The sequence below is a fragment of the Oncorhynchus keta genome, chromosome 4, assembly GCF_023373465.1.
Source record: "Oncorhynchus keta strain PuntledgeMale-10-30-2019 chromosome 4, Oket_V2, whole genome shotgun sequence".
Classification (NCBI taxonomy): Eukaryota; Metazoa; Chordata; class Actinopteri; order Salmoniformes; family Salmonidae; genus Oncorhynchus; species Oncorhynchus keta.
Genome location: NC_068424.1, coordinates 86,055,151 through 86,067,556, shown reverse-complemented (window position 1 = coordinate 86,067,556; position 12,406 = coordinate 86,055,151). Strand labels below are relative to the sequence as shown.

The 12,406-nt window shown below is 44.8% G+C and overlaps 1 protein-coding gene across 3 annotated transcripts in view; it reads right to left on the bottom strand.

Moving 5' to 3' along the window:
* Nucleotides 1-405: 405 nt before the first annotated feature.
* Nucleotides 406-12,406, bottom strand: part of neurl1b (neuralized E3 ubiquitin protein ligase 1B) — a 43,193-nt gene continuing 31,192 nt past the window's right edge. For 2 of the 3 annotated variants that reach the window (XM_052518013.1, XM_052518014.1), the window contains exons 4-7: nucleotides 10,795-10,997; nucleotides 7,253-7,841; nucleotides 3,152-3,274; nucleotides 406-2,488 (exon numbers count right to left, since the gene is read on the bottom strand). In XM_052518013.1, the coding sequence (XP_052373973.1) occupies nucleotides 2,199-2,488; nucleotides 3,152-3,274; nucleotides 7,253-7,841; nucleotides 10,795-10,997 (1,205 nt within the window). In that variant the 3' untranslated portion in view covers nucleotides 406-2,198. Of the gene's footprint in view, nucleotides 2,489-3,151; nucleotides 3,275-5,051; nucleotides 6,191-7,252; nucleotides 7,842-10,794; nucleotides 10,998-12,406 lie in introns of those variants that run through there. The other variant, XM_052518015.1, reaches the window with a different exon arrangement.

Sequence of the window (12,406 nt, the reverse complement as noted above, 5' to 3'; positions counted from 1 at the left end):
CACTTTTAATACTTTGTGTAGACATATTTCTGTAAATATGGGCACAATCAGAATGTAGAGCAGATCAGAACAAAGCACCGGGTATAAACGGGGCCAGAGAGATCAGAACAAAGCACCGGGTATAAACGGGGCCAGAGAGATCAGAACAAAGCACCGGGTATAAACGGGGCCAGAGAGATCAGAACAAACCACCAGGTATAAACGGGGCCAGAGAGATCAGAACAAAGCACCGGGTATAAACGGGGCCAGAGAGATCAGAAGAAACCACCAGGTAGGTATAAACGGGGCCAGAGAGAACACCTGAATACACAAGAAATCAGGTGCCCCAAATGGAACCCTATTCCCTATATAGTGTGCTACTTTAGACCAGCGTAGTGCACTACAAGGAGACATCTGTATACTCTGTACAGCACGTTTCATTTAATAACACTCTGCATGTCTTGTTCAAACATCTTTCTCTTCTTAGAAAAAAAGCCCTGAACAATTCGCCAACATAAGGTTATATATTTTTCTCATTTAGAAACATGACATAAACATGTCTCTCTTTATTTTGCATAAGCTGTCTGCAGTGACCATTCTTCATTAATTCCACAACACCTTCATTTACAAATAGCATTGTCATCATATTTAGAACTTGGACATGAAGACGTTTGACAAACATTGTCTAAGGCACAAAGGTAGAAGGTATTTGGCAGAGTGGTGACTCACAGAAGAGTCCCCTCAGCTGTCCTTCCAACACGTGAAGGGTTAAAACCACACATTTAGAAAAACCATGTGACAGGCAGACAAACAGGAAAAGAAAGCCCTGCCGCCCTCAGCTATGGTAGAGAGAGTCTCAGGTAGAGAGAGAGAGAGAGAGTCTCAGGTAGAGAGAGTCTCAGGTAGAGAGAGAGAGAGAGTCTCGGGTAGAGAGAGAGAGAGAGAGAGAGAGAGAGAGAGAGAGAGAGAGAGAGAGAGAGAGAGAGAGAGAGAGAGAGAGAGAGAGTCTCAGGTAGAGAGAGAGAGAGAGTCTCGGGTAGAGAGAGAGAGAGAGTCTCAGCTAGAGAGAGAGAGAGTCTTGAGTAGAGAGAGAGAGAGTCTCGGGTAGAGAGAGAGAGAGAGAGAGTCTCAGGTAGAGAGAGAGAGAGAGTCTCGGGTAGAGAGAGAGAGAGAGTCTCGGGTAGAGAGAGAGAGTCTCGGGTAGAGAGAGAGAGTCTCGGGTAGAGAGAGAGAGAGAGTCTCAGCTAGAGAGAGAGAGAGTCTTGAGTAGAGAGAGAGAGAGAGTCTCGGGTAGAGAGAGAGAGAGAGAGTCTCGGGTAGAGAGAGAGAGAGAGTCTCGGGTAGAGAGAGAGAGAGAGTCTCGGGTAGAGAGAGAGAGAGTCTCGGGTAGAGAGAGAGAGAGAGTCTCAGCTAGAGAGAGAGAGAGTCTTGAGTAGAGAGAGAGAGAGAGTCTCAGGTAGAGAGAGAGAGAGTCTCGGGTAGAGAGAGAGAGTATGTCCAGTCTATCAGGGCCAATATGTCTTGATGTGGGCGGTCCGTGATGGACCTGCCGTAGTGTAGAGTGTCCAGTCTGGTAAGAGACGTCTCTGGGGTGCAGACAGAGCCCTGTCCCAGTAGTTTGTTCTCGCATGGATGGTCAGGCTTAATGATGACCTTGATGAGCCTGTTGAAATGGTGTCCAGTCTGTCTCTATAGCCTTCAAATATACATCTGGACCTCAAAGCCAGTTCCACTGCTTTAAAAATAAATATTCCCCTCTAATCAAGGACTGATATAGACCTGGGACACCAGGTGGGTGATTCCCCTCTAATCAAGGACTGATATAGACCTGGGACAACAGGTGTGAAATGAATTATCACGTAGAACAGGAAACCAGCAGTACTCCAGATCTCGTAGGGTCAGAGTTGAATATCCCTGCTCTAGACAATGTCTGCTGCAGTAATGTCCCAGACATCATGGTCTGTATGTCTTGATGATGTCTTTAATGGGACGTCTTTAATGGGCCTGCTGCAGTAATGTCCCAGTAATGTCTCAGTCCTCTCATGGTCTGTATGTCTTGATGACGTCTTTAATAGGCCTGCTGCAGTAATGTCCCAGTAATGTCCCAGTAATGTCCCAGTAATGTCTCAGTCCTCTCATGGTCTGTATGTCTTGATGATGTCTTTAATGGGCCTGCTGCAGTAATGTCCCAGTAATGTCCCAGTAATGTCCCAGTCCTCTCATGGTCTGTATGTCTTGATGACGTCTTTAATGGGCCTGCGGCAGATAGGACAGCAGGCATTCACTTGTCTCTTCAGCTTTAGCCCACAGTTGTTACACAGACACATGTGACCGCAGGTGTAGATGACTGTGTCCACTTCCTGGTCGAAACAGACGGTGCACTCCCCGTTCTTACCACCAGAAGGCAGCTCTGGGGCAGACAGGGTGGGGGAGACAGCGTGGGGCAGACAGGGTGGGGGAGACAGCGTTGGGGAGACAGGGGGGCTGAGAGGGGAGCTGGGGGCCGTCACTGAGGAGGAGATGGAGATAGGAGAGGTGTTAGAATGAGAGGAGGCCCTGGGAAACATTTTTACATTACTACTTCAAATGAACAGCAACTTGTTGAGTTTTATAACAGCTACTATAGAGCCTTCATGAAGCAAGTTTATAACAGCTACTATAGAGCCTTCATAAAGCAAGTTTATAACAGCTACTATAGAGCCTTCATAAAGCAAGTTTATAACAGCTACTATAGAGCGTTCATAAAGTCAGTTTATAACAGCTACTATAGAGCCTTCATAAAGTCAGTTTATAACAGCTACTATAGAGCCTTCATAAAGCAAGTTTATAACAGCTACTATAGAGCCTTCATAAAGCAAGTTTATAACAGCTACTATAGAGCCTTCATAAAGCAAGTTTATAACAGCTACTATAGAGCCTTCATGAAGTCAGTTTATAACAGGTACTATAGAGCCTTCATAAAGCAAGTTTATAACAGCTACTATAGAGCCTTCATGAAGTCAGTTTATAACAGCTACTATAGAGCCTTCATAAAGCAAGTTTATAACAGCTACTATAGAGCCTTCATAAAGTAAGTTTATAACAGCTACTATAGAGCCTTCATGAAGTCAGTTTATAACAGCTACTATAGAGCCTTCAAAGTCATGTGTGTGGTCACGTGCGTGTAACTGACCCAGGGAGGACTCGGAGGAGGATCCGTTGACGCTGAAGGCCAGGTCAGAATCACTGTCGTCTGGACTACTACTGCTACTACTGGTCTGGGAGGAAAGGAAGGAAGGGCTGGACTGGAGCGTGCCTGGAACACAGCGACAGAGACACACACGCAGTAAACATCGCTTAGGATTCAATCCTGTCGCGCTTTGACACGCTCTACAGTGGGAAATTACCTTTCAATGTCAAGCACGCTATAATGTCTCTGTCTCTCGCTATAATGTCTCTGTCTCTCGCTATAATGTCTCTGTCTCTCGCTATAATGTCTCTGTCTCTCGCTATAATGTCTCTGTCTCTCCCTATAATGTCTCTGTCTCTCCCTATAATGTCTCTGTCTCTCGCTATAATGTCTCTGTCTCTCGCTATAATGTCTCTGTCTCTCGCTATAATGTCTCTGTCTCTCCCTATAATGTCTCTGTCTCTCGCTATAATGTCTCTGTCTCTCACTATAATGTCTCTGTCTCTCACTATAATGTCTCTGTCTCTCGCTCTGTCTCTCGCTATAATGTCTCTGTCTCTCGCTATAATGTCTCTCTCTGTCTCTCCCTATAATGTCTCTGTCTCACGCTATAATGTCTCTGTCTCACGCTATAATGTCTCTGTCTCACGCTATAATGTCTCTGTCTCTCCCTATAATGTCTCTGTCTCTCGCTATAATGTCTCTGTCTCTCGCTATAATGTCTCTGTCTCTCGCTATAATGTCTCTGTCTCTCGCTATAATGTCTCTGTCTCTCACTATAATGTCTCTGTCTCTCACTATAATGTCTCTGTCTCTCGCTCTGTCTCTCGCTATAATGTCTCTGTCTCTCGCTATAATGTCTCTCTCTGTCTCTCCCTATAATGTCTCTGTCTCTCCCTATAATGTCTCTGTCTCTCCCTATAATGTCTCTGTCTCTCCCTATAATGTCTCTGTCTCTCGCTATAATGTCTCTGTCTCTCACTATAATGTCTCTGTCTCTCCCTATAATGTCTCTGTCTCTCCCTATAATGTCTCTGTCTCTCCCTATAATGTCTCTGTCTCTCCCTATAATGTCTCTGTCTCTCGCTCTGTCTCTCGCTATAATGTCTCTGTCTCTCGCTATAATGTCTCTGTCTCTCGCTATAATGTCTCTGTCTCTCGCTATAATGTCTCTGTCTCTCGCTATAATGTCTCTGTCTCTCCCTATAATGTCTCTGTCTCTCCCTATAATGTCTCTGTCTCTCACTATAATGTCTCTGTCTCTCGCTATAATGTCTCTGTCTCTCCCTATAATGTCTCTGTCTCTCGCTATAATGTCTCTGTCTCTCACTATAATGTCTCTGTCTCTCCCTATAATGTCTCTGTCTCTCCCTATAATGTCTCTGTCTCTCGCTATAATGTCTCTGTCTCTCGCTATAATGTCTCTGTCTCTCACTATAATGTCTCTGTCTCTCACTATAATGTCTCTGTCTCTCGCTCTGTCTCTCACTAATGTCTCTGTCTCTCCCTATAATGTCTCTGTCTCTCGCTATAATGTCTCTGTCTCTCACTATAATGTCTCTGTCTCTCCCTATAATGTCTCTGTCTCTCCCTATAATGTCTCTGTCTCTCCCTATAATGTCTCTGTCTCTCGCTATAATGTCTCTGTCTCTCGCTATAATGTCTCTGTCTCTCACTATAATGTCTCTGTCTCTCACGATAATGTCTCTGTCTCACTCGCTATAATGTCTCTGTCTCTCACTATAATGTCTCTGTCTCTCGCTATAATGTCTCTGTCTCTCACGATAATGTCTCTGTCTCTCGCTATAATGTCTCTGTCTCTCACTATAATGTCTCTGTCTCTCACGATAATGTCTCTGTCTCACTCGCAATAATGTTTCTGTCTCTCACGATAATGTCTCTGTCTCTCACTATAATGTCTCTGTCTCTCGCTATAATGTCTATGTCTCTCACTATAACGTCTCTGTCTCTCACTATAATGTCTCTGTCTCTCGCTATAATGTCCCTGTCTCTCGCTATAATGTCTCTGTCTCTCGCTATAAAGTCATCTTTGTCTCTGTGACACAAACACATGTTACGTTCTACTTTAACAACTTTAGACTTTGCAAGATTATTAAATCTCTTTTTTTTCAAGAGAAGGAAAGAAATATAGACTGGTTTTATATCCTAGTTTAGTTAGATGGAGAGTTACATCTCTTTTTCAATTGAGACCTAATCTCAGTACAGCTATAAAGCAGTGTGTTGAGAACAGCAAACAGAGCGATGAAAGACTGGTGAACTGCATCGTGGGTGATGAGTGTTTACGAGGTGGTCATCACTGATAAACATTGCGAACAGCGATAGCCATAAAACTACAACAGTAAGGCATGACATCACATAAATAATCTGATCAGTAAGTCATACAATAACAACACTACATCAGATATATTATTACGTAATCAGACAGATAGATTTCAAACATTTTAAAGGAAAGTAGTTTTATTGGAGTACTTTGTACAGTGTTATAAAGCCCCTAGGGAGCTGTATTTAATCTGGGTGGTCGGCTGGGCTGACCGAGCGAGAGAAAGAGGGAGGGAGAGAGAGAGAGGGGGGTTTATAAGGGAGCAGTTGGTGGGAGAGAGCAGATAAGTCACATCCTAAAATAACCCAGAGGGGAACAGAGAGGACCATGGGAGCGTCATCACTACGCACCAGCATTCCTCTGGGTCTGGGAAAGAATGAAAAAGAACTGGGAACTGAAGGGATTGTTGGAAACCAGGAAGCTGAGGGTGTGACTACTGTGTACTGGTACACTTTCTGACCAGTACTTTGTCCATTACATAGCCCATACGGTACAAGCATTCAGTAATGGTATAGGATTTCTGCTGATATACTGAAAACATTGCTGGGCTGAGTCTGTTGATGTCTCCATGCAGGGTAAAGAAGGCCCAGAGTGTCTGTGATGAGTATTTATATACAGTATATATGATATAGTATGCAGTGCCTTCAGAAGAATTCAGACAACTTGACTTTTTCCAAATGTTGTTACGTTCCAGCCATATTCTAAAATGGATTAAATAAATAAAAAATCCTCATCAATCTACACACTATACCTCATAATGACAGTAATAACAGGTTTTTTAGAAAGTTTAACAAATTTATAACACTTTTTTTTTAAAATATATTATTTACATAAATATTCAGACCCTTTGCTATAAGACTCAAAATTGAGCTCTGGTGCATCCTGTTTCCATTGATCATCCTTGAGATGTTTCTACAACTTTATTGGAGTCCACCTGTGGTAAATTCAATTGAGTGGACATGATTTGGAAAGGCACACACCTGTCTATAGAAGGTCGCACAGTTGAGAGTGAATGTAACAGCAAAAACCAAGTCATGAGGTCGAAGGAATTATCCGTAGAGCTTCGAGACATGATTGTGTCGAGGCACAGATCTGGGGAAGGGTATCAAAATATTTCTGCAGCATTGAAGGTCCCCAAGAAGACAGCGCCCTCAATCATTCTTAAATTGAAGAAGTTTGGAATCACCAAGACTCTTCCTAGAGCTGGCCACCCGGCCAAACTGACCAATCGGGGGAGAAGGGCCTTGGTCAAGAAGGTGACCAAGAACCCGATGGTCACTCTGACAGAGCTCCAGAGTTCCTCTGTGGAGATGGGAGAACCTTCCAGAAGGACAACCATCTCTGCAGCACTCCACCAATCAGGCCTTTATGGTAGAGTGGCCAGACGGAAGCCACTCCTCAGTAAAAGGCACATGACAACGACCCGAAGCACAAAGCCAAGACAACGCAGGAGCGGCTTCGGAACAAGTCTCTGAATGTCCTTGAGTGGCCCAGCCAGAGCCCGGACTTAAACCCGATCGACCTGAAAATAGCTGTGCAGCGATGCTCCCCATCCAACCTGACAGAGCTTGAAAAGGATCTGCAGAGAAGAATGGGAGAAACTCTCCAAATACAGGTGTGCCAAGCTTTTAGCATCATACCCAAGAAGACTAGAGGCTGCCAAAGGTGCTTCAACAAAGTACTGACAAAGTACTGAGTAAAGGTTCTGAATACTTATGTAAATGTTATATTTTCATTTCTTATAGTGTATGTGAATAACCTACCCAGTATCCTGAGTCTGTTGACCGCTCCATGCAGGGTAAAGAAGGCCCAGAGTTTCTGTGATGAATCGACACACAGCAGCCTCCCTCTGGCCGCCCCGTTGACCCCATGATGCACCTCACCGCTGGGTGTCAGGCTGAAGGACAGAACGTCCCCGGAGCAGGGCATGGGGAAGCCGCGGTACACCACCCAGTACTCCTTCCTGTCCAGCAGCACCTCTGGGTCGGCAGGAAGTTCCCCAGCATGGAGGGACCCCGGATCGCAGGAGGTCAGTCCGAAAAGGAGCGCCCCGAAGTAGGGCAGGCCGAGATGACCGACCTCGACGTAGAGCGTCTCCCTGACCCTTAGGGGGCGATCTGAGAACACCAGAGTCCTCGAAGACTCAAGGAAGTGGATACACGCTGCAGAGCGGTCAGCTGACAGGATGACGTCCGGGCCACGGACTGGATGGAAGTGGAGGTCGGTGTTGAGCGGCGAGGGGAGCCCAGCTCGGACCAACCGGGGGGTGGAGAATGGGACGGATGATGATGATGATGTTATGGAGGAGGAAGATGTGGTACAACAGGGGAGCATCTGGCTGTAGGTGTTGAGCTGTAAGGTGTCAGAATCCAAAACACATTTATTCCCCAGGTACATTTACACGACCGTTCAAAAGTTTACGGTCACTTAGAAATGTCCTTGTTTTTGAAAAAAAAGCACATTTTTTTGTCCAATAAAATAACATCAAAATGATCAGAAATACAGTGTAGACATTGTTAATTTCGTTAATGACAACATTAGTGTCTGTGTTCTTTTGCCCATCTTAATCTTTTCTTTTTATTGGCCAGTCTGAGATGTGGCTTTTTGTTTGCAACTCTGCCTAGAAGGCCAGCATCTCGGAGTCGCCTCTCCACTGTTGACGTTGAGACTGGTGTTTGAGGGTACTTTTTAATGAAGCTGCCAGTTGAGGACTTGTGAGGTGTCTGTTTCTCAAACCACACACTCGAATGTACTTGTCCTCTTGCTCAGTTGTGCACCGGGGCCTCTCACTACTCTTTCTATTCTGGTTAGAGCCAGTTTGTGCTGTTCTGTGAAGGGAGTAGTTCACAGCGTTGTACGGGATGTTCAGTTTCTTGTGAATTTCTCACATGGAACAGCCTTCATTTCTCAGAACAAGAATAGACTGACGAGTTTCAGAAGAAAGTCATTTGTTTCTGGCCAGTTTGAGCCTGTAATCGAACCCACAAATGCTGATGCTCCAGATACTCAACTAGTCTAAAGAAGGGCAGTTTTAATGCTTCTTTAATCAGGACAACAGTTTTCAGCTGTGCTAACATAATTACAAAAGGGTTTTCTAATGATCAATTAGCCTTTTAAAATGATAAACTTGGATTAGTTAATGTGTTCCAACGTGCCATTGGAACACAGGAGTGATGGTTGCTGATAATGGGTCTCTGTACACCTGTGTAGATATTCCATTAAACAATCAGCCGTTTCCAGCTACAATAGTCATTTACAACATTAACAATGTCTACACTGTATTTCTGATCAGTTTGATGTTCTTTTAATGGACCAAAAATGTGCTTTTCAAAATCAATGACATTTCTATGTGACCCCAAACTTTTAAAGGGTAGTGTACTGTACATGCACCAGGAATTTGACCTGGTGACATGATGCTGCCACAATAATATATATAGACCATAAACACAAATACAGACAGAATATATAGACTATAAACACAATATACAGACAGAATATATAGACCATAAACATAAATACAGACAGAATATATAGACTATAAACACAATATACAGACAGAATATATAGACCATAAACACAAATACAGACAGAATATATAGACCATAAACACAAATACAGACAGAATATATAGACCATAAACACAAATACAGACAGAATATATAGACCATAAACACAAATAAAGACAGAATATATAGACCATAAACACAAATACAGACAGAATATATAGACCATAAACACAAATACAGACAGAATATATAGACCATAAACACAAATACAGACAGAATATATAGACCATAAACACAATATACAGACAGAATATATAGACCATAAACACAATATACAGACAGAATATATAGACCATAAACACAATATACAGACAGAATATATAGACCATAAACACAAATACAGACAGAATATATAGACCATAAACACAAATACAGACAGAATATATAGACCATAAACACAATATACAGACAGAATATATAGACCATAAACACAATATACAGACAGAATATATAGACCATAAACACAATATACAGACAGAATCTATAGACCATAAACACAATATACAGACAGAATATATAGACCATAAACACAATATACAGACAGAATATATAATAATAGACCATAAACACAAATACAGACAGAATATATAGACCATAAACACAATATAAAGACAGAATATATAGACATAAACACAAATACAGACAGAATATATAGTAAATTAACACAATATACAGACAGAATATATAGACCATAAACACAAATACAGACAGAATATATAGACCATAAACACAAATACAGACAGAATATATAGACCATAAACACAATATACAGACAGAATATGTAGACCATAAACACAAATACAGACAGAATATATAGACCATAAACACAAATACAGACAGAATATATAGACCATAAACACAAATACAGACAGAATATATAGACCATAAACACAAATACAGACAGAATATATAGACCATAAACACAAATACAGACAAAATATATAGACCATAAACACAAATACAGACAGAATATATAGTAAATTAACACAATATACAGACAGAATATATAGACCATAAACACAAATACAGACAGAATATATAGACCATAAACACAAATACAGACAGAATATATATTAAATTAACACAATATACAGACAGAATATATAGACCATAAACACAAATACAGACAGAATATATAGTAAATTAACACAATATACAGACAGAATATATAGACCATAAACACAATATACAGACAGAATATATAGACCATAAACACAAATACAGACAGAATATATAGACCATAAACACAAATACAGACAGAATATATAGACCATAAACACAATATACAGACAGAATATATAGACCATAAACACAATATACAGACAGAATATATAGACCATAAACACAATATACAGACAGAATCTATAGACCATAAACACAATATACAGACAGAATATATAGACCATAAACACAATATACAGACAGAATATATAGACCATAAACACAAATACAGACAGAATATATAGACCATAAACACAAATACAGACAGAATATATAGACCATAAACACAAATACAGACAGAATATATAGACCATAAACACAAATACAGATAGAATATATAGACCATAAACACAAATACAGACAGAATCTATAGACCATAAACACAATATACAGACAGAATATATAGACCATAAACACAATATACAGACAGAATATATAGACCATAAACACAATATACAGACAGAATATATAGACCATAAACACAATATACAGACAGAATATATAGACAAACAACTTACAGAATTTGAGCTGTCGTTCGCAGTGGCCATCTTCGCAGTGGCTTTGTTGTTGAGCTGTAACGTGGCCATCTTCGCGGCGGCCTGGTTGTTCTCTAGCTGGTTGTTGTTGTAGTTTGCGGAGTCGTGGCTGCTGTGAGGGAGGTAGGCACTGAGACGGGCCGCAGACAGACAACTGGACCCGACACTCTCTGCAAACTTGCTCTCTGGGAGGAGAGAGAGGAAGGGGAGAGGGAAAGGAGGTAGAGTGAGAGAGAGGGAGAGAGAGGGACAGGGGAGAGAGGGGCAGGAGAGATAGAGAGAGAGAGAGGAGAGAGAGAGAGAGAGAGAGAGAGAGAGAGAGAGAGAGAGAGGGGAGAACAAGATAAGGTAGGTGAGCAGCAACATCATTCACTAGCAACATCGTTCCTTCTGGAGCAAAGCAGAATAATGATAGTCAAGTCAAATGTTAAGTATTTTTGGACTGAAGATAACAAGCCCATAGAGATTGCTTTACGTTACTCTAAATGAAGGAACTCCTATGCAAACATACTTTAGAGGGAAAATAGCAGAGGTGAGGGAGATGGTCTGGTATGTTCTGAGAACTATTCCTTATGTAGCCTCAAACCCAGAACCCAGCCTAGACCCCAGCCAAGACCCCAGCCCAGAACCCAGCTCAGAACCCAGCCAAGAGCCCAGCCCCCAGCCCAGACCCCAGGCCAGAACCCAGCCCAGCCCCCAGCCCAGCCCCCAGCCCAGCCCCCAGCCCGCAGCCCAGAGCCCAGCTCCCAGCCCAGACCCCATCCCCCAGCCCCCAGCCCAGCCCAGCCCAGACCCCAGCCCCCCAGCCCCCAGCCCCCAGCCCAGCCCCCCCAGCCCAGCCCAGCCCCCAGCCCAGACCCCAGCCCCCAGTCCAGCCCCCAGTCCAGCGTCCAGCCCAGCCCCAGCCCCCAGTCCAGCCCCCAGTCCAGCCCCCAGTCCAGCCCCCAGCCCAGCCCCCAGCCCAGCCCAGCCCAGCCCAGCCCCTAGCCCAGCCCCCAGCCCCCAGTCCAGCCCCCAACCCAGCCCCCAGCCCCCAGTCCAGCCCCCAGCCCAGCCCAGCCCCCAGTCCAGCCCCCAGCCCAGCCCCCAGCCCCCAGTCCAGCCCCCAGCCCAGCCCAGCCCCCAGTCCAGCCCCCAGCCCAGCCCCCCAGCCCAGACCCCAGCCCCCAGTCCAGCCCCCAGTCCAGCCCCCAGCCCAGCCCCCAGCCCCCAGTCCAGCCCCCAGTCCAGCCCCCAGCCCAGCCCCCAGCCCAGCCCAGCCCAGCCCCTAGCCCAGCCCCAGCCCCCAGTCCAGCCCCCAGCCCAGCCCCCAGCCCCCAGTCCAGCCCCCAGCCCAGCCCAGCCCCCAGTCCAGTCCAGCCCCCAGCCCAGCCCCCAGCCCAGCCCCCAGCCCCCAGTCCAGCCCCCAGTCCAGCCCCCAGCCCCCAGTCCAGCCCCCAGCCCCCAGTCCAGCCCCCAGTCCAGCCCCCCAGCCCCCAGTCCAGCCCCCAGCCCAGCCCCCAGCCCCCAGCCCAGCCTAGCCCCCAGCCCCCAGTCCAGCCCCCCAGCCCCCAGCCCCCATTCCCCAGCCCCCAGCCCAGCCCAGCCCCCAGCC